The sequence below is a fragment of the Grampus griseus genome (assembly GCF_964374135.1).
Source record: "Grampus griseus genome assembly, chromosome: 6".
In the NCBI taxonomy this organism is placed as follows: Eukaryota; Metazoa; Chordata; class Mammalia; order Artiodactyla; family Delphinidae; genus Grampus; species Grampus griseus.
In genome coordinates, this window is record NC_139000.1 from 2,104,777 (window position 1) to 2,126,392 (window position 21,616).

The 21,616-nt window shown below is 63.2% G+C and overlaps 2 protein-coding genes across 2 annotated transcripts in view; one reads left to right on the top strand and one right to left on the bottom strand.

The window, feature by feature from the left end:
- ADAMTSL2 (ADAMTS like 2) overlaps positions 1-16,310 on the top strand; it is a 35,974-nt gene extending 19,664 nt beyond the window's left edge. Inside the window, exons 12-19 of the mRNA XM_082657177.1 lie at positions 3,152-3,249; positions 7,667-7,793; positions 10,943-11,156; positions 11,320-11,475; positions 11,894-12,064; positions 12,786-12,962; positions 15,189-15,333; positions 16,084-16,310. Coding sequence (XP_082513303.1) covers positions 3,152-3,249; positions 7,667-7,793; positions 10,943-11,156; positions 11,320-11,475; positions 11,894-12,064; positions 12,786-12,962; positions 15,189-15,333; positions 16,084-16,202 — 1,207 coding nt within the window. The 3' untranslated portion in view covers positions 16,203-16,310. The remainder of the gene's footprint in view (positions 1-3,151; positions 3,250-7,666; positions 7,794-10,942; positions 11,157-11,319; positions 11,476-11,893; positions 12,065-12,785; positions 12,963-15,188; positions 15,334-16,083) is intronic.
- Positions 16,311-19,937: 3,627 nt separating this feature from the next.
- Positions 19,938-21,129, bottom strand: FAM163B (family with sequence similarity 163 member B; the record flags this gene model as incomplete). The annotated part of the gene is made up of 2 exons (XM_082657211.1): positions 19,938-20,333; positions 21,037-21,129. 2 exons carry the CDS (start codon positions 21,127-21,129, stop codon positions 19,938-19,940), a joined length of 489 nt encoding a protein of 162 aa, XP_082513337.1.
- Positions 21,130-21,616: the final 487 nt, after the last annotated feature.

The following is a 21,616-nucleotide window of genomic DNA, read 5'->3' on the forward strand; positions in this document are numbered from 1 at the left end:
GAATGCAGGGAGTGGGCCTTGGGGGTGTGTGGCATCCAGCGGCCGGAAGGGCGAGACAGGCTCTGAGTCTGAGGGGGGCGTTCAGAATCAGCCGGTACTTGCTGTTGTGATCTGGGGCCAGCTACTCAGGGCTCTTCTCACCCCCAGGGCTGGCCAGAGGATTGAGTTCCATCTGGTACTGAAGCGCTGAAGGCACCTAGTGAGGACCCAGCAAACGGGAAAGATCGTGAACACACTGAGCCTCGGGGTGGGGGAGGGGCCCTTCTGGGACCACGACCCCGTGCGAGGAAGGCCGCCCATCTCACGGTCAGGGTCCCTCCGTGAACGGGCTTACCGGGGGGGCACACAGGCTGCTGTTTAATTTGGCTTCAGGCCTGGAAAGTGCCAGTGGGTCTCCATCCCAACCCTCTCCCCTCCCCGCCCCGTCCCCATGGGACCTGGACCCATCGGTGACCCTCTCTGGTCCTCAGTTCCCCATCCCTGAGCGAGGGGCTTGTCAGACAATGCTTCAGGGCCCGCCGGTCGGGCACTCAAGGATTCTTAAGCCAGGTCATGGCACAAGATTTTGGGTCCTTAGGTCACATTATAAAGAATGTCTCCTGCCCTATCCCAGTTGACTCCCACCCCACCCCTGGGCCCTAAGGGGAATGATTGGGTTTCCAGTGCCACGTGGGATGCAGGAACCAGTACAGTGATGGTCATTACTCAGAAAGTCCTGACGTGGGGAGATGGGCGGCTCCCCCACCAGCTGCTTCAAAGTACACCGCGGACCAGAGGCCAAAGATGGTCTTTGGAGATAAAGGGCTGAGGGAGGTGGCGGGGTGGAGGGGGGTGGGGGAACCGCCAGGACAAAATAGCCCTGTCGCAGCGAGTTGTCCAAACACAGGAAGTCGCGTCTGCTCAGAGAGGGCGAAATCAAAGGGGCAGCCCAGAAAGGAAAGGTTATTTTCACCTTCTCAGAACAGCCCCGAACAATCAAGGGACGCCCCGACACCAGACGCTGGCGTTGGGAACAAGCGTCCGAGACACAGAGACACAGGGTCCCCGTCTCAGCCTGGATCGGGGGTGGCGGGGGTGGCGGGGAAGCAAAGCACTTTATGAGCCGTTTATAAACACGCGTGGCGGTCCTGGGGAAAGGGTCCAGACGCGGGATCCGAGGCATCGCAGGGCTGGGGTGGTCCGAGCCTTTCGGATCAGAGGGTACTGCCTTCCTTCCAGATGGAGGCGGGTGGAGGGTTGGTGGTTTCAGCGATTTCCTGGGTGTTTTTCTCCCCAGGGCCCCACTTCCGAGAACAGAGTCTTTCAGGCGTTGTACTGTTGTGCAAATACACGTTTCGAGAGGCGGGACAGGCGCCCATGCGGTGCTCCCACGAGCAGTGCCATGTGGGCAGCCCCCCCAAAAAATACCTTTGGTGCTTAAAACCCGAAGGGTTATTTTGAACCGCTTGCTGTCTCTCCAGAATGAGTCACGCTGCCTGCTGGCCCAGGAGGGTGTAATTAGATAAAGATGGCTTCTCCATGGGTGGGGTGGCCGGGCAGGGGCTGGATCTTTTCATCCCCTTTTGTTCTTGGGGAGAATTTAAAGCTGTGGAAAGGAGGGTGGGGGACCCAATCAGCACATTTCAGAATCAGGCTCTTCCTCCCCGGGGAGGTTCCACAGGTCCCGTGTTCTGAGATGCTTGGGTCTTGGGTGGGTGGAGCGCCCCATCTTAAAGTTCCCGCTCACTTTTGAGGAGGAAAGAGGCAGGACCTTCCCCTTCCCCAGTATGTGTGGAAAGGCTGGGGCAGGCTCCCGGTGGGGACGCCACCAGGTGAGGGGTCCCAGCCGCCCGCCTGTGGCCGGCTGCCCTCGGCTTTCCCCTCCCTCTCCTCCCTCTCCCTCCTTCCTTGGTTAACGGAGCCCCATCAGGAGCCCCATCAGTAAATTCGTTACTTGAGGTCCGTGGGTAGACCATTTCCTGGTTCTCAGAGCACGATGTGTCTTCAGGGCAACATTTATGCAAAAGTAAAGTGTAAGAGCCGTTCTCATCCACTTGTGAAATTCCAGAAGTTGGAAGACAAACGGTAAACTCCCAGTTGAATCCAAACCAATGTCTCTATCACAGAATTGACTGGAAGGCCTTTTAGAATGGATGCCCTGCAACCAACCCTCATCTAAGCCTGACCTCCGGGGTGACAGAAAGCCCCAGGGAAAGGACCTGCGAGCGTGCTCTGTGAGAGGGTCTGAGCTTAGGGCGGTCTTCAGTCAGCCCCTCTGGGCAGGAAGGGAAGTGGAGCCGGGCGGTGGGGTCTCAGGGACGTGCCGTCCCCCGGGCCATGGGACCGCGTCCCCTTTGCCGGCTCTGGGGGTGGCAGGGCTCCACGGGCCGCGTTCAGACTCAGCCGTCTGCATCTCAGAGCAGATGCCCGGGCTCTGGGAGCTGCCGCCACCTCCCTCTGCCCCTGCCGAGTCCAAAACGAGCCTGCACGTTGGATACGGAGGTTGGGCCCCAGCACACCGACTGGTTCAAAGAAGCAAACAGTCCTAACAATAGTTGGCTGGGCCGTCTGAGTTCCGGCCAAGAATCCTAGCCCGTCGCTGGCGGGGACCCAGCCCGGCGTTCCCTGGCACAGCAGCCCTTGCAGACCTGGGCAGAGGCGTCTGGAGGGGACGCGGCCACTCCCCCGTCTGCAGCTGAGCTTTTCTATTTTGATCGTCGGAGGCCCAATGGCTAGTGTGCCCCATTCAGTCAGAATCCCAGCTGAGGGAGGCCGTGGGAGAGAATTCTTGCACCTTCGCAGCACACCAGGTGCTTCTCCGGCCCCTTCCCGGGGACAGGGCAGGAGGGATCTGCACGACCCTGCGAGAAGGTGAGAGCGAGCAGGCTGTGTGTGTGGAGGGAGCAACTGCGATGTTGGGGAGCCCCAGATTCTTCACCCCCCAGCCCCCGAAGGTGCTCTGACGGCTGCAGGCCAGTGAGCTCAGACAGTCATTAAGATGTCCGTTCCTTCCTACAACCCGCCGCGCCGTGGGCGCCGCTTCCCTTGTCTCTGCTCTAGACGGTGGGCACTGGGACCCCGACAGGTGGCGATTCTGCCTGGAGCTCAGGACAGGTCCACGAACATATCCTCCCGTGAAACTCACCCCCTTCTCTGCTCCACCTGCTTTCAGGACCAGGCCCAAGACGCGCAAGCACGGCGTGAGTCCCGCGGACATGTACCGGTGGAAGCTCTCGTCCCACGAGCCCTGCAGCTCCACCTGCACCACAGGTACCCGTGACGGGTGCCGAAGGGCGGCACCTGCTGAGCCCACCTCGCCGGTGGGTGCGAGTCCGGGCTTCGGGGCCCATGCACCTGCTTGTAGCCCCCAGTTGCCCACAGGGAGCTTATCTAGCAGTTTCCTGACCCACGAGGCAGTGCGATGAGGTGGGAGTTTGGATGTCCTTGTGCTTACGATGTGCTGGACCATGGTAAGGCCCAGCCGCTGGGGGGTTATGCAGCCCCCCAAAGGCTCCCTCGTCATTCTTCATATCACACCTTGTTAGAACAAACATCCTGGTTAAAACGTAAGAAATCTCAGGTGGTCAGGATTCTACTTTTGCTTACAGCAAATGTAGGAGCGGGAAAGAGACCCACGTGGTCTGTGGCAGAGGGAACTGTTGGGATTCTAGGACCTCGTCCAGGGAGGAAGCAGGAGGGGAACGGAGACCCCCGGGGCTGCCTGGGCAGATAGACACGTGGGGTTAGTAAGTGTCTGAACCTATGTCTGCTCACGTGGCTGGGTGCCACCACAGCAAGCTTCTGGCTTACAGCCCAGGGCCTGGGGCTCCATCTGCCGCCAGCTCTGGTCCCCTCCCCCTGGGGACTGCTGCAAGGTCAGATGCCAGACCCAGGTCCGGGACCTGTGGCAAATGTAGGGAGACCCCGGGTGCCGCCTTATGTATACCTGCGACTTCGTGTGTGGGTTTGGGCAAGACGAGTTACTGCCACTCAAAATGTATGATCCCCCGACCCTGCCCTTGCACTCCCACCCCAGCTGGCCAGAGCTCTGGATGTCCCCTGCGTGCTCTGGCCAGTGTGGAAGAATTAGCAAGCCACCGACTGGAGCCCGGGCAACCGGTGGTCTGGGCGTGGTCACACCTCCTGCAGCCCTGGTTGGCATCTCAGGAGGAGGGCCCGAGGGAGGACCTGGGGAGGGGGCCCCGCAGGGCTCTGAAAGGACCACAGGCTCTCCGTCTTGGGCTGGAATCTGGGGCCCCCTCCTTTTACATGCCCCTCGTCCCCCAGCAGGGCACGGGACAGGCTGAGTTTGGCCCCCTGATGTTCTGGAGGGCGCGAGGTGGGCTTTGTGGGGTATGTGGTGAACGCTTGGGATGCGCTATTTGGTCCACCACACCCCATGCCCTTGGCAAATTGCTTAATCTCTCCACGACTCAACTTTCTACCTGTAAAACGGGATGTCCGCCTTTCCAAGCGTGGTTACAGGGCTAGACACGAAACGAGAAGTAAGTTGTCGTGGCCAAAGCTGACCTAGCGGGCGCCACGGCCAGCACTGCTGCTGCTGGTCTCGGGAGAGGACAGGGCTGAGTGCTGGGATGGGTGCGGGAGGAGCCGGCCTTGAGAGCCTGCTCCCCAAGGGCAGGGTCCTCTTCTGAATCGGGAGCCCCGATGTCATCCCCACGCACGCCGGGATTGTCACAGACCACGTGACTGGGAGCGTCTCCTGTTCCTCCCGGACACATCGCTGCCCGGGGAGGTGACGTCGCTTGAGATCCCTCCAGGACGAAGCAGCCTCTGTGGCGAGGGGCCTGAGCCTGGCCCTGGGTGAAAGATGGTCCCCAGGGAGGTCACAGCACCATCTCTCCATGCCCACAGAGTGGCCAGGCAGGGTATGGGCAGACCTGCCCTGGGTGGCCCGAGGCGCAAAGTAGGACGAAAGAAGAAAGGAAGTGAGAAAGACAGATTTGGGCTCTGCTGAAAGGAAGCGCTCTCCTTTAGACGAGCCTGTCCGGGACTGGCATGAAAGGCCCCGACGCGGAGTGGGCTCCCCATCACTGCAGAGGCACCAAGCTGGGCATGGGTGGCGCTCAGCAGAAGTGGTGGAGTCGGGTCCCTGCTGAACGGGACCTCCGTGGCCGGCTCTCCTCCAAATCCCACCGTACCGGGCGCCGAGGCCGGGCCGGCGTTGGGGGCAGGGGTGGTTTACAGCAGCTCTCCTGTGTCTGTGAACTTCAGCCATGGCAGCAAGCAATCTTTCCTTTCCTTAAAGACGCTCCTGGGAGCGGTAGAAATGTAGGTGAATCGGTTTGGACTCTTAGCTGGAGCCTCAAGTGATGATTTCCAGCTGTTCTTGGCACCTCCTGGGCGCAGGCTGAGGGGAGTGGAGCGGGCGGGCCCCGAGCTCACGCACCTCAGGCAGAGCAGGCCCACCCAGCCGGGTGTCGGGCTTCTCTGCGCCTTTCATTGAGAGGAAGGGCTCGGTCTGAAAGGGCTCAGTAAGAAGGTTTGAACAGCACCGCGTTCAAGACTGATGTAGGGAGGTGGGAGTCCAGACGACTGGCGCTCTGACTGCCCCGCGTCCCTGGGGGGCTCCTCTGAGCAGCACGCTGAGGCCCAGAGAGTCTGACAGCGCTCACGTCACCCCCACCCCACCAGCGAGAGACTGGGCTGGGACCAGCATTCCCGTCTCTCTTGATCAGGACCTGCTGTGTTTCCACTCGATGACGAGGAGGGAATGAATAATCAGGCACTTGCCGAGGGTCTGCAAGTCCCTAAACTTGGACCTCCCTGGGCCCCAGAGCTGGTGTCTCTGAGGCCTGGAACACTCTGAACAGACCTGGCCAGGAAGCCAGTCTCCCCCTCAGCGACGGCGAAAGACGACACAGCCCAGCGCTGGCGGAGAGGCACAAGTGATTGCAACCTGGCTCGGCCCTTACGGAAAAAAAGAAAAAATCCCCACGTGGGCTGCTTCCCAGGCTGTTTCGTTCCGTCCAGGGCTGGGGCTTGGAGAGGCAGGAGCCGCCGGCTTTCAGACACGCGCCGCTGGGAAGGGAGCGCAAGGTGGCTGGGGCCCTTGGTTTACGGGGAAATCAATTTCCCTCTGGGGGAAGGGTGACCCCAGTGAGGAGGGTTCCGTTCCCTCCATCATTCAGGAAGGCTGGGTCCCTCTCTCTCTCTCTCTCTCTCTCTCTCTCTCCTCTCTCTCTCTCTCTCTCACACACACACACACACACACACACACACACTCACACACACACACACCAGTAATAACAACCACCACAAACCCTAACCTCACCTGGGGACTTCACCAATGTTAACCCCATGTTAACACTCTCCCTGAGTCATCCTGGCTCTTTGGCAGGGACCCACCCACTGTGTAGTGACTTTGGCCCACGTGCCAGCTCGGTACCGAGCACGGGGTGCAGGGGAGGAAGACCAGAGAAGCAGAAGGTGGAGCTGGGGGTCAAGGAATTAATAATTTTAGTTGAGGGCTGGCCCTTTACGTACGGTCCCCCGACGGGATTTATAGAGTATCCGGTACTTAATCACAATAATGATTAAAGAAAGTTTAAGAGGGAGTTTGATAAGGACTAGGGCGTGCCATGGAAGGGCAGGGAGGATCTGAAGATCTAATATAACATCTGAGGAGTGTGCAAAGGGCTGGAATGGTTAGATTATCCATCCATCCACCCACCCATCCACCCACCCATCCATCCATCCATCCATCCATCCACCCACCCATCCACCCATCCATCCATCCACCCACCCATCTACCCACCATCCACCCATCCATCCACCCATCCACCCACCTGTCCACCCACCCATCCATCCATCCATCCATCCACCCACCCATCCACCCATCCATCCATCCATCCACCCACCCGTCCACCCACCCATCCATCCATCCATCCATCCACCCACCCATCCATCCACCCACCCATCTACCCACCATCCACCCATCCACCCATCCATCCATCCATCCATCCATCCACCCATCCACCCACCCACCCATCCACCCACCCATCCATCCATCCATCCATCCATCCATCCACCCACCCACCCATCCACCCACCCACCCATCCATCCACCCACCCATCTACCCACCCATCCATCCACCCATCCACCCTCCCACCCATCCACCCACCCATCCATCCATCCATCCATCCACCCACCCACCCATCCATCCACCCACCCATCTACCCACCCATCCATCCACCCATACACCCACCCACCCATCCACCCACCCATCCATCCATCCATCCATCCATCCATCCATCCGTCCGTCCATCCATCCATCCATCCATGGACGGGTAGTTGTTGAATGAATGAAAATGAGCGACACTTGGCTGGCTTTGCCTCTGGGCCTCTGTAAGGGCCAGTCTGAGTTTATTTAAAACCCAGGGTTTGTGACACATAAACTGGGCGCCCAGCCTGGGCTGGATGGGGTAAGGGTGCAAAAAGAAGAGGTCAGGCCACGGGACATGGACGGGGAGAGAGTTCAGATCCACAAAGCCGTCCTCGCTGGGCTCCACCTGCAGACCTGTCAGCTGGTAACTGTCACTATCCCCGATTTAAACCGGGAAGTGCTGAGTGGTCGGGTGACTTGCCCATGGTCACATGGCCTGTCTGCCGGTCACCAAGGTGCTCACAGTTGGCTCACCTGGCCCCTCCCTTGTCCTGAACCCAGGGGTCATGTCGACGTATGCCATGTGCGTCCGCTATGATGGCATCGAGGTGGACGACAGCTACTGCGACGCCCTGACCCGGCCCGAGCCTGTCCAGGAGTTCTGTGCAGGGAGGGAGTGCCAGCCCAGGTACCTGCCACCCAGGCCCCGAGCAGGGTGTGTGTGTGGGGCGGGAGGCGGGGGCCTGGGGCTCTGCTTTGCCGCTGCCTGTGGGAGGGGCGGGAGTCTGCACCTTGCTCCGTCACCCAGGCGGGCCGCAGGCCTGCGAGGGGGGCTGCGCTGGCCTGCTGTCGGTCCCTGCATCATTTCCCACGTTTTGCGGTAAAATCTGTCACTGTGCCTTGCACACAGGGGCGCTCAATCAGTGACTCCCACCGCAGGCTGAGAACCATTCTGAACGTGACTCTTTGCTCCTGCCGCCCCCAGGGCTACTCGGTGCATCTAGAATTTTGAGAAGCCCAAAGGGATTATTCCTGAAATTCCAGGCTGATGGGTGTCCGGGCTGTGGGGGAGGCCCCATCTTCCTAGCCCCCCAGCCCTCCTGTCCTGCCTCACAGATGGTCCAAGGCTGAGCCCCAAGCATGTCCTCTTTCTGGTCATGATCATGGTGGTCCCAAGATGAGCCCAAGGGTGCCCAGCCTTGGAGGCCAAGTGCATCCCACTCTCTGACGCAGATTCACACCCTCTTTTCTTCTGGCCTCTGCATCCCGGGGCCTCTGATGCATCCTGGGGCCTCTGCTCCAACCCGGGGCCTCTGCTGTATCCCGGGGCCTCTGCTCCATCCCGGGACCTCTGCTCCATCCCTGGGCTTCTGCTCCATCCTGGGGCCTCTGCTCCACCCCGGGGCCTCTGCTCCACCCCGGGGCCTCTGCTCCATCCCGGGGCCTCTGCTCCATCCCTGGGCCTCTGCTCCATCCCGGGGCCTCTGCTCCATCCTGGGGCCTCTGCTGCATCCCGGGGCCTCTGCTCCATCCCGGGGCCTCTGCTGCATCCCGAGGCCTCTGCTCCATCCCGGGGCCTCTGCTGCATCCCGGGGCCTCTGCTCCATCCCTGGGCCTCTGCTCCATCCCGGGGCCTCTGCTGCACCCCGGGGCCTCTGCTGCATCCGGGGCCTCTGCTGCATCCCGGAGCCTCTGCTCCATCGTAAGGCCTCTGCTGCATCCCGGGGCCTCTGCTGCATCCCGGGGCCTCTGCTCCATCCCGGGGCCTCTGCTCCATCCCTGGGCCTCTGCTGCATCCCGGGGCCTCAGCTGCATCCCGGGGCCTCAGCTGCATCCCGGGGCCTCTGCTGCATCCCGGGGCCTCTGCTGCATCCCGGGGCCTCTGCTGCATCCCGGGGCCTCTGCTCCATCCCGGGACCTCTGCTGCATCCCGGAGCCTCTGCTCCATCCCGGGGCCTCTGCTGCATCCCGGGGCCTCTGCTCCATCCCGGGGCCTCTGCTCCACCCCGGGGCCTCTGCTGCATCCCGAGGCCTCTGCATCCCGGGGCCTCTGCTCCACCCCGGGGCCTCTGCTGCATCCCGGGGCCTCTGCATCCCGGGGCCTCTGCTGCATCCCGGGGCCTCTGCTGCATCCCGGGGCCTCTGCTGCATCCCGGGGCCTCTGCTGCATCCCGGGGCCTCTGTTGCCTCCCGGGGCCTCTGCTGCATCCCGGGGCCTATGCTGCATCCCGGGGCCTCTGCTCCATCGTGAGGCCTCTGCTTCATCCTGGGGCCTCTGCTGCATCGCGGGGCCTCTGCTCCATCCCGGGGCCTCTGCTCCATCCCGGGGCCTCTGCTGCATCCCGGGGCCTCTGCTCCATCGTAAGGCCTCTGCTGCATCCCGGGGCCTCTGCTCCATCGTAAGGCCTCTGCTGCATCCCGGGGCCTCTACTCCATCCCGGGGCCTCTGCTCCATCCCGGGGCCTCTGCTCCATCCCTGGGCCTCTGCTGCATCCCGGGGCCTCAGCTGCATCCCGGGGCCTCAGCTGCATCCCGGGGCCTCTGCTGCATCCCGGGGCCTCTGCTGCATCCCGGGGCCTCTGCTCCATCCCGGGACCTCTGCTGCATCCCGGAGCCTCTGCTCCATCCCGGGGCCTCTGCTGCATCCCGGGGCCTCTGCTCCATCCCGGGGCCTCTGCTCCACCCCGGGGCCTCTGCTGCATCCCGGGGCCTCTGCATCCCGGGGCCTCTGCTGCATCCCGGGGCCTCTGCTGCATCCCGGGGCCTCTGCTGCATCCCGGGGCCTCTGCTGCATCCCGGGGCCTCTGTTGCCTCCCGGGGCCTCTGCTGCATCCCGGGGCCTATGCTGCATCCCGGGGCCTCTGCTCCATCGTGAGGCCTCTGCTTCATCCTGGGGCCTCTGCTGCATCGCGGGGCCTCTGCTCCATCCCGGGGCCTCTGCTCCATCCCGGGGCCTCTGCTGCATCCCGGGGCCTCTGCTCCATCGTAAGGCCTCTGCTGCATCCCGGGGCCTCTGCTCCATCGTAAGGCCTCTGCTGCATCCCGGGGCCTCTACTCCATCCCGGGGCCTCTGCTCCTTCCCGGGGCCTCTGCTGCATCCCGGGGTCCCTGCTCCATCCCGGGGCCTCTGCTGCATCCCGGGGCCTCTGCTGTATCCCGGGGCCTCTGCTCCATCCCGGGGCCTCTGCTGCATCCCGGGGCCTCTGCTCCATCCCGGGGCCTCTGCTCCATCCCGGGGCCTCTGCTGCATCCCGGGGCCTCTGCTCCATCCCGGGGCCTCTGCTGCATCCTGGGGCCTCTGCTCCATCCTGGGGCCTCTACTCCCTGTGCGTTTGCTCCTTTGTGAGAAGCTGAGTGTGCAGCCATGGGGGGGGGGGTCTGCTCTTCCCCTCAGAGAGAGCCCCCATGGTGGGGCTCGGGGCTCCAGGACACTGAGGCAGGATCCCCAGTTGGAGGAAGAAGGGCGGCAGTGGCAGGAGGGGAAGGCACTCTGGGAGGAGGGAGCAGCGTCAGCAAAGCAACAAGGCCGGGACTTTGTTTCCCTGAAGTGGCTGGAAGTGGTCTGGAGTTGAGAGCAGGTGGAGCCTACAAGGGCTCCTGGGCAAGCCGGCCACGTGCAGGCTCGGGTGCCCACTCACCACCCTACCCAGGTGTTTCCTACAGCGGGGGAGGCGGGGGTCGCCACGGCAACAGCTTCCCTGTGGGGCCTGGCCAGCTTCCTGTCTGACAGCCCGTGGTGGATTTGGACCCCACGAGGGAAGGAGGAGCTGGGCCGTGGGGTCCCGGCCAGCGGGAGGAGGGTGGGGGTCGCTGAAGGCCGTGCCCGTCCCGAGGCAGGTGGGAGACTAGCAGCTGGAGCGAGTGCTCGCGCACCTGCGGCGAGGGCTACCAGTTCCGCATCGTGCGCTGCTGGAAGATGCTCTCGCCCGGCTTCGACAGCTCCGTGTACAGTGACCTGTGCGAGGCGGCCGAAGCCGTGCGGCCTGAGGAGCGCAAGACGTGCCGGAACCCGGCCTGCGGGCCGCAGTGGGAGATGTCTGAGTGGTCAGAGGTGCGCATGCGCAGAGCGAGCCGGGCCAGGCTGGGAGGTGGGGGTGTCGGGGGGTGGGGCGCTGGGGGTGTGTCGGGGGTTGGGGTGCTGCGGGCCTGGCGCAGGGCCCTTGCGCTGCGGCTCTAGCAGCCGCGGCCCCGCCCTCACCCCGGCTTCCCCGCAGTGCACGGCCAAGTGTGGGGAACGCAGCGTGGTGACCAGGGACATCCGCTGCTCGGAGGATGAGACACTGTGTGACCCCAACACCAGGCCTGTGGGGGAGAAGGACTGCACGGGCCCTCCTTGCGACCGCCAGTGGACAGTCTCCGACTGGGGGCCGGTGAGGGCGGGCGGGCAGTGGGGGGCGGCGCTCAGAGGGTGTCCCCGCGCGATTACGAGGAATCAAAACCTTTATCCCCAAACAAGTGGTCACATCCCGATGCCCTTTTATAAGCTCCCTGTCTGTCTGTGTGTCTGTCTCTCTTGCCTCTTGCCTGGATGAGACATTCAGGTGCTCACTGGGGTCCCCTCTGAGTACTGGGTGTACAGATGAGCTTTTCAGGTGTCTTAGGCGTGCTTTTCTCTGTGTGTTTTTCAATGGGCATGCAATCTTTCTGTCATTAGAACAGAAACTGTTATTTAAAACATGGTTACCATGGCAACCCCTCCCCTACCCCCAGCTGTTCTCCTCTCTTGGGAATGATGTCTGGGGGACCTGGGAGGGGGCTCTGCCTCTAACCCCGGGTGTCCCCTTGCAGTGCAGTGGGAGCTGCGGGCAGGGCCGCATGATCAGACACGTGTACTGCAAGACCAGCGACGGACGGGTGGTGCCCGAGTCTCAGTGCCAGATGGAGGCCAAGCCTCTGGCCATCCACCCCTGCGGGGACAAGAACTGCCCCGCCCACTGGCTGGCCCAGGACTGGGAACGGGTGAGTGCCCCGCGCCCGAGCCGGGTGGCAGGGCCCCCTCCGTCTGGGAGAGCATTTGGCCGAGAGCCAGGCGGCCAGAATGACGGACTGGTCAGACGAGGAACTAATTGGACATTAGGACCAAGTGCATCCTAATTCACACAATTCACTAAACATCCATTTGAAAGAGAAAAAAACAAAAAAGTAAGAAAACCTCTTAAAACTTCCCAAATCTAAATAGCAAATGTTCAACGAGGCATGCAGGGCTGGTATAGTTCCCATGACCCCATGTTCCCGAAAGATGGAAACCCAGGGTTGGGGGTCCTTCTGCTGTACTCGCTCTTGGCTCGTGGGCCCTGTACATCCCTTTGTTCTCACGACCCCTAGACCTGCCAAGGTCACCAACTTAAAATTTCAGACGAATTGTTCTCAACCGCACTGCTGTCAACTACTCGCTTCAGGCAGATCACGATGAGCTAAATCATCTGAGGTCGGATGGCCGTTAACCATTTTGTTTCACAGCAGATAGTTTTATGCTAAATTGCTTGTCATTAGATCTGTCTGGGGCCACGTGGTTATCGACCGGAGAGTTCTCGGCCAACTTGCCGTCGACCTAAGCATTTTCACCCGCTTGCTATTGACCGAGACATTACCACTGGCCTGGCTCTGGGCTCTGTGTTCTGGTCCTCCTGGCCTCTGGCCCTTGACCCCTGACCCGGCCCCGTCTGTCACCCTGCCTCAGTGCAACACCACCTGTGGCCGAGGTGTGAAAAAGAGGCTGGTACTGTGCATGGAGCTGGCCAACGGGAAGCCGCAGACGCGCAACGGCCCCGAGTGCGGCCTGGCCAAGAAGCCCCCGGAGGAGAGCACGTGCTTCGAGAGGCCCTGCTTCAAGTGGTACACCAGCCCCTGGTCTGAGGTAAGCGCCTGGCTGGCCCCCCGCTGAGGTCACCTGAGGCCAGGCCTGAGTTCTGGTCCTGCCAAAGTACCTCCTCTCTCGCCCCAAGTGCCCCTCATGTCCCCCCCTCAGCCTCCGTCAGGGCTTTTCACCCCTGGAAAGATTGTCAGTGCTACCAAGTCAGCTGGTGCAAGAGCCACCTCCTCCAGGAAGTCCTCTTGGATCTCACCTCTGGGATCCCTGCCATGCTCGTCCTGGGCCGTTTTGGGGCCCAGGTCACTTCCGGCCTTGCACTGTAGCCTTTCAGTCGTGCATTTGACAGCACGTGTGCCTGACACCCAACACGGGGCAGACAGATCCCAGGTGGGTACCGGGACTGTGTGGGGCTGACTCAGATATGGCCTCGGTCCCGGGAGCCAGAGTCAAGGCAGGAGGGACACAGGACTGGAGAGGCAGGGGGGATGGCAGGACATGTGCACTGTGGGCAGAGGGAAGCCAGAGGAATGGCCGCCGCTGCCCTGACACAGGCCTGGCCCCTCCACGCCCTGCGGGCTCCTCGGCCTCAGGCTGGCGGGTGGCTTGGAGCCGAGATCTCTCTGCTCTCTACAGCCGGAAGCAGAACCGTCACCTCCCAGGCCCCGAGGCCCCCGTGGGTGGGCCGGTCCCAGCACTTTGCCAGACGGGCTCCTTTCCTCCGCCCAACAGCACCCCGGGAGGGGGCTCCTCTTCCCACCCCACGGGGGAATAAACCCAAGTTCAGAGAGAGAGCTGACCCCCAGCTCCTGGGGCGTGAGCAGACATTGGACGCTGCTCCGGGCGGGCCGAGAGCTGTGCAGAGTGAAGGGAGGCCCTGAACCGGCCCATCCTAATGAGAGCAGGGCAGGGCGGGCCCTGAGGCGCGTGAGGCTGGGCTGAGCCAGGAGAGCGGCCCTGGTCCGCAGACCCCACCCCGCCCCAGTTCCCTGGCCGAGCAAAGGGGGTCCTTTAGCTTCTGCCTTTTCCCCCCGGCCCCTTCCCTTTCCTGTGGAGGCCCCCCGGCAGGATCCCGGGGCCCCCGGGGGTCGCCAGCATCCTTCAAGCCTTTCTTACAGCACAGGGGCGGCTGTGCCTAGACTTGGATCCTTACAGATTCATACCGTCTCCCTGATGTCTCCTTACAGCAGCGTCACCAGTCCTGTGCCCCAAGTCCCCCCTGCACGTGGTGGTGCTGTAGCTCCCAGGAGGGTGCAAGTAGGGAGGCCCACGGTGGTCTTTGCACAGGAGCCTGGGGGCATTGGGGGAGGGGCGCCCCTGTGTTGCCCTGATGCTGGTGGGTGGGCAAGGGGTGAGCGGCCCGTGGGGACGTGGACCTCTGTCCTTTTGTCCCTGGTTGGGGTGGTGTCTGCTTCCCCTGTGGCTTCCCCTTCCCGGGATAGGGGCTTAGAAAGAGTGCATCCTCCCAGCTGTCCCATCTACTCAGGGGCCGAGGGACAGCCAGAGGTTCCTCAGGGCACCCATCCAAGGCTGACTGTTGTCTGTGCTTGGTACCTCCAGACTGGGCCAGCCCCCCGCCAGGCTGGGAGCGGGCATTGGGCAGGCAGCCCTCCCTGTGCCTCTGCAAACAGAACCAGAGGGTGGGCCCAGGGCCAGGGCCTCCCACCCCAGACCCCACTCGGGAAACCGAGGGCTCGGGTCCCAGACGTGCCTGGGTGACGTGGGGTCACCCACATCGGGGCAGCCAGAGGGAGCCACCGCCTGTAGGATCTTGGCAGGAGGACGGCGGGGTAACTGGGCTCAGCAGATGGCCCTGGTGTTTGGGTAGCTCAGCGGGGTTTTCCAAGGGGAACATCTGGACTCTGGGAGCCGGTGAGGCGGTGGCTTTGGAAGATACATGTAATTGGTCCACTACAAACACAGCTTGTTATTGGAGTGGGAAACAGCACTCTCCCTGGGCCGTGGCCCTGTGTGTCCTGAGCATTCGGTAGCACAGGACCCAGGAAAGCTACAGCTGAAGGACCCACCCGGCCGGGGGTGGGGGGGGACAATTGAGAGAGGAGACGGCCACACCCTCACGGTGCAGACGGGGAAACTCAGCAGCCCCGGGGGAGGGGGGACGAGTCTTAGCGTCTCCTGGCTGCCAGCCAGTGCCCTTCCACGTGTCCCGGGTAAGACTCGGCAGCCAGGTGACAGGGGTGGGATCCCCCACCTCTGGCCAGAGCCCTTGCCCCGCCGGTGGGGGCTTGGGCCATGCCATCTCTCCCCGACCAGTGCACCAAGACCTGCGGGGTGGGAGTGCGGATGCGAGACGTGAAGTGCTACCAAGGCACCGACATCGTCCGGGGCTGCGACCCGCTGGTGAAGCCCGTTGGCAGACAGGCCTGTGACCTGCAGCCTTGCCCCACGGAGCCCCCAGGTGAGGGGGAAGAGGCTGAGGGCGGGGCAGGGGCTTTCCCGGGAGAGCAGAGGCTGGGCTGCGCCAGGGCCTGCGGGATGAGCAGGCATCGGCCAGGGTGACCGGGAGGGCCTAGTGGCTACAGGGACCAGTGCATGTCGGGGAGTGAAGGTTCCTCCTGGAGTGGCTGAGCCCAGGCTGGGAGGTGAGGGTGGGAAGGGCGGCAGGTGAGAGCTGACTGGAGCTTGGGGTCCCCAGGAGCCATGCCAAGACCTGCACTTTGGAGACAGCATCCGGCTTCAGAAGATGGGAGGGCAGCTGTGGGGCAGGGGACCAGGGAGCCAGGAAGACTTAGCCAGAGCGCCCCCGAGCTGGGCACGCAGGAGCCGGGAGGCGAGGGGCTGAAGCAGGGTCTCTGGCTCGGGCACCTGGAAGATGCGTGAGGGTACTAGGCTCCGAGGGGGCACCAGGGCCGGGTGATGAGCTCTGCTTTGGACCTACTGAGTGGAAGGGGCACCTGTGGGTCTCCCGGGTAGGTTCAGGCCTCCAGGGGTGAGATCCGTGGCTCTTCCAGATCCTGGGCCCTGGGCATTACCCTTCCCTGTGCACCGTTCACATCAGTTGGTGGGGTCTGTGACATCCCTGGAGTGGGACGGAGGCAGGGAAGCAGTGGCAGAGAGGTAGAGCTCAAGGAGAGGAGGCGGTGGGGTGGGGCCATCACCCCTGACCGCCTCCTGATGCCCTACGCCCCCCGCCGTGTCCCCTCCCCAGACGACAGCTGCCAGGACCAGCCGGGCACCAACTGCGCCCTGGCCATCAAGGTGAACCTCTGCGGCCACTGGTACTACAGCAAGGCGTGCTGTCGCTCCTGCCGGCCCCCCCACTCCTAGGCCCGGCGGCCGCTCCTCAGAGACCGAGCACCCCACCCCTGGGGCCGCAGCAGCCCCTCCACGGACACCCTCCCTGCAGGGCGCCCCGGCTGTGAAGACGTGACACTGAGCCCCTGCTCTCTCCCCGGGCAGGAGAGCCCCTCCCCTGCCCCCCAACCCCCGAGCGCGCCCGTCGGCCCTCCCAGGACAGAGCCGGGAGGACTGGCGCGTTTGTGGCTCCCACCCGGGGGCCTGGGAACATCCTCTGTCCCTCCAGGGCTGTGGGGGTGAGGAGAGGGGGATGGGCAGCCAGGGAGACGGGGCGCCTGGGATCCTGATGCTGTCTAGGTGACTCCTTCCGGAGGAATTTTAATCTCACGACGTAGCATCGCTCGCCTCCCTGATACGAAGCTCTTGGCACGGAGGGACCCACCGCACTTTACACCTGGGAAGAGGCGTTTTTCTCGCAGCACCATGGCTGTGCTGTCGTCCGTCAGTCCTCTCTGTACGTTAATAAAGTGGTCCTATTTATGGCGGCATCTTGGGGTCTCCGGGGTCTGCCAGGCGGGGTGGGGTGGCCGTGAGGCTTCGGGAGCTGGGACCGCTGTCTAGCTTGCCCATGCAGAAGGCTCTGCTGCGGCCTCAGGTCTGGGACCAGGTGGGGCTGGGGGCCGGGCTGCAGCGTCTCCCTGAGGAGATGACAGGGGAGAGTGGACAGAAGGTGAGAAAAAGAGTGGGTGGCCCGCGGGGAGGGGTCTCAGGGGCATCAGGACTCGGGCGCTGGAGTCCGAACCGAGCCCATCTTGCACCTCCCAACTGCTGTGGGGCTTGGGGGACAGCAGAGCCCAAGGGAACTCCCTCACCCGAACCACGGGAGGAAGAGGTGAGGCAGGCAGGGTGGGAGGCGCGGTGTGGGCCCACATGGAGTGCTCAGGAAATAGCCATCACTACTGTTTCTGGGCCTCTTAGAAGGGCTACTTAATCTAGACTTGTGGGTGCCGGGACACAGGAGGGCTTCCTGGGGGAGGTGATGTTTAGGCTGGTCCAGCCGCGGGAGTTCTTCCAGATGAAAGCGGGGTGTGGGGGGGGGGCGGGTGGGCGCGGAGGCTGCTGAAAGCACCTTGGTTTGGCCGCAGCGGAGAAGGGACGATGGGGGTGTCCACCCGCCGAGGGACACCGACATGGCACAGGGCCGAGGATGCCGCAGGGGGGGTCTTTGGGGGCAGGGAGGCGAGGGGCTACCTGACTGCTTCCCCAGGATGCAGGGCCAGCCTGTCCCCAAACTGGGACCAGAGCGGGGTCCACCACACTGTTTAGGATGGCATCCAGGGGGCTGCAGGTGGGTGAGTGGCTCTCCAGGTTCGCTGGGGCCTGTGGGGTGAGCTCCCTCAAGGTCAGCGGCTCAGTTCCAGCAGAGGTGGGTGGCCGCACTGCAGGGATCTGGGGCTCCCTGACACACCGCACCGTTGTGCCCTGTCATTTCCCCCCACCCCCATCTTTTCTCTCCTTATGACCTTCCTCCCCCATCCTCCTTTCCACCAGCACTTTCTGTGCGCATCCTGTGCGCCAAGTTCTGTGCCCAGTGCGTTACCAGCGCTGCCTCTTTAACCCTAAGAGCCCCGTGGAGTCGGTATCATTGTCACCCATTGTGTTGATGCTAAGCCCCGGGCCCAGAGAGGTCAGTCACTTGCCCCAGGTGGCTCAGCCTGCCACCCACCACCCACCCTCCAGGAGCTCAGGGTTTAGGCCAGTGGCTTCCAATTATGGAAGACTGACACATCCACCCCGGGAAAATCTAAACCAAACATGGCTGCGGCCGGGCGCCTTTGGGCAGTGCCTTGACCCCGGGGGCTGGACGGGAGAGGAAGGCCAGCTCTGCCCGGTGCTGGGCTGCATACGGCCCCACCCACCTGAGAGGGGTCTGGGCTAAGACCCCCACCCCGGAGAGGGGTCTGGGCTGGCCTGGAATGTCAGGCAGACCAAAGACAGCACACGGTGTCAGGAGTTTTATTGGCTCTCGAATCCGTCAGAGAGCAGGCAGCTCCCCGCAGGTCCCCATGGTGGAGCCGGGGGAGTTCGGATGGATGGGTGCGTGTTGATGTCAAATGGATCTAGGAATCTACACAGAGGCCAGAGACCAGAAAAGGAAATAGGAAACCGAACAGAACAGCCGCAGGAAGCGCCACCTCCTGACCCTCACCCCCCTCCCCACCCCCGCCCACCCCGCCCAGCTAATGCATCAGAAACAAACTCACGGGCTGTGACAAAGGAAGGGGAAGCTTGGGGATGAATTCCATTAGCAAGTCCAAACTGAGGCAGGAGGAGAAAGGAAGAAGGTGGGGGCGGGGGGGGGGGGGGGGGAAATCGACGATGCCAAAAATAGTAAGCCTTCCTAACTCTGCTCACGTCGGGAGTCACAGCTCAGCAGCACTTTGGAGAAAGAGCAGAAGTGTGGTGCTCAGGCCGCCCACAGCTCGGGGATAGCCACGTGCCCCGAAGGTTTGTCTGCTAGGAAGGTGGCTTAGCTGGGGAGCCTGGTCCGTCTTCCTGGGCAGACGGGGCTGCCCTGCCAGGGTGGGGGCTGGCTCTGTGGCTGGGCCCAGAGGCAGAGAGAGCCCGGGAGAGGGCAGGGGACTCTGGGGGCCATGCTGCCGAGAGGAAACGGTGCCTCTGCGTGGACGGGGCTGCGTGCCCCGCGGGTGGTGCCCCTGGGTTTGGGGCATTTCTCGAGCTGGACGGCGGGGGAGCCCCTAGCCTTGCTGGGAGCGTGCGCACGGGGCCGGAGCAGGGAAAGGGCAGCCTGGGGTCTTGCTTCCAGGTCCTCCTGAGAAACTGGGCAGGTGGCAGAGCTCGGGGATCTGTGCCCCGGGTCATGAAAGCAGGAGGGCCCTGGGGGGGGCTGAGGCCCAGGAGTGGGAGGGCCCGTCCCAGGTCTCACGGGGAGTCAGTGGGTCATTTAGCCCCTGTTCATGGCTGCATCCGCCTTACCGCATCGGGGCTGAGGACTGACTGGGCATTTTAGTGTGGACACTGCCGACGCGGGGGGAGCAGCACATGGCCTCCTCCCCACTCCATTTTCACCAAAAAGCCAGTCGGGGCTGCGCATCCCAAGGGAGCTCCCCCTTCTAGGGCGATCTGCCCAGCTGGGGGCCCAGCTCAATCAACCAGCGTCTCAGCCTCCTGGCGCTTAAAGCCAGGGTGTGTGTGGGAGGGGCGGGGGGAGGCCCTGTTCTGGGACGGGGTGCCTGGTCTGCAAGGCGCCAGGTGAGGCTTGTGCTGCAGGGCCCCTAGCATCGCGGCTGCCACCCCTTCTTTGAACAAGTAGGTAGATTGAGGCCCAGGGAGGGAGGGACACGGCCAGCGGTGAAGCCAGAGATGACGACTTGCTGGGGCTGAGACGGAGGCCACCTTCCACGGCCCCCTCCCTGACGGCAGCACTGGTAGCAGCAGCCTGGGGTCTATGCTCCAGAGCCCTACCTCACCCTGCAGCCCGCCACCCGGATGCTACCGCACACCTGTGCCCGCATCATGCCCGCCTCCCTTCCGGACCCAGGCCCCGGGGCCACCACCAGGGCGGCCACACCGCTTTCACTGGGTCTGACCCCCGCCGCGAGCCCCGGAGCTCCCCAACGGGCCCCCGTGAGGACGCGGTTGTGAGGCAGGCTGGGCCGAGCCTGGGTCCCGGCCCAGGGCCAGGCTGGGACGCCGTGGGGACCCCACCGTGGTCTCAGGACCTGTCGGCGGCCGGGGGCGCCCTCAGACGTCGGTGCTGATGCTGCGGCTCCGCGAGAAGGCCTCCCGCATGGCCGAGAGGCGGCTGGGGTTGAGGGCCTGCAGGGCCCCGAGGCTCCCAGGCGGCAGCGCCACGTCCTCCTGGCTGACGCTCTTGTGGGCGACGCGCTCCCCGCCGTTGCGCACGCCCTCGTCCTCCTGCAGGAAGAAGGTGGGCGGCTCGTAGTGGGAGCAGCTGCGGCAGAGGGCGCGGGCCTGCGGGGACTTCTGGCTGAAGGAGGCGGCGGTGGCCGGGTGGAGCGCCGGCCCGTTGGTCAGCACGAGGCTGCGGTGCGAGTGCAGTGGGGGCAGGTGCGAGTGCACGGCGAAGTCGGGCTCCTCCTCGTCTTCCTCGGACTCCTCCTTCTTGCAGCAGTAGTACTGCGGGCAGAGGGCCACTGTGACCGCCGGCTCCCCGGCTCCCCTCACTGCAAGTGTGCGGCACCCAGCTCAGACACCCGCGTCCCTGGCACCACCACTCACGGGAGCTCGTAATCCAGGCACCCCGGACTCCCGGGATCCCTAAGTGAGGGATTCACTCGTTTCAGCCCACGGCAACTGGGGGCAGGTGCAACGGCCAACTCCATTTTGCAGGTGGGGAAACTGAGGCACAGGGGGTGCAGGCAGCCTGAAAGCGGCAGAGCTGGGATTCGAGCCCAGGCAGTCTGGTCCCAATCTAGTTCCAGGGCACCAAGCCGTGCTGCCTTGCCCTATGCACGTGGCTTCCTGTCCTCTCTCAGGAAGAAAGATGCGGGGGACCTAGGACAGCCCTAGAGTGTGGGTGGGGCAGGGAGTGCACAGGTGGTGGAGTAGCACCGCCCAAGGGCTCACCCCTGCTCCCCGCTTGGCTGCTGTGTGACATCTGCAAAGGCCCTTACCCTCTCTGAGCCTCAGCGGACTCACCTCGCAGGGAGTCTGGGGAGCCGTCATCACCGAGCCCTCACAGGTGGAGTCCGGGGGTGCCGTCTGCCTTGCACCTTCTTGGAGACCTGACTCTTCCGCCTTCCTGGGCCCTGGCTCCCTCCCTCTGCAGGGCCCCCTCTGGGCTTCCCTCCCCCCGCCCCCCCCCCAGCTCCCGGAGTACCTGGAGCCGGCAGTAGCACAGAACCGCGATGATGCAAAGCAGAATCACAGTCGCCAAGATGCCCCCGGTGATGACCACAGTCCCGGCTGTCATCCGCCCCCTTCTCCATCAACAGCCTGCAACGCACAGCACCAGCTTCACCACGGTGTCAGCTCTTTGCAGAAGGAAGCTGTTCTAGGTTAGGAGGTTGAGGGAGCGCTCCGAAAGGGAAAACGAAAAACCCACCTGCACACAGGAGGCAGCGGCTGGGCCTGGGGCTCAGGTGGGACATCCCCCTCGGCCTCTGCCTGTGCCAGCAGTTTCCACACCTCTAGGAGATGATGCTAACAGCACACCCCCTCGCTCTCAGGGGTCCCTGTAGGTTTCTTGAGCACGTATGTGAGCGCTTAGCCTAGCACACTTTCAGCCTGGGCGACAAGCTCACGCATAAATTTACCCAAATGCAGTCGGGCTGAACGTATGGTTTTGTAACCGGCTTTGTCACTTCACCAGCTCATCCTTATTTTTCCTTACCATTAAATTTTCTTCTGTAACATAATTTCGAACCATATTCCATTTTATAACATAACCGATCCTTTTT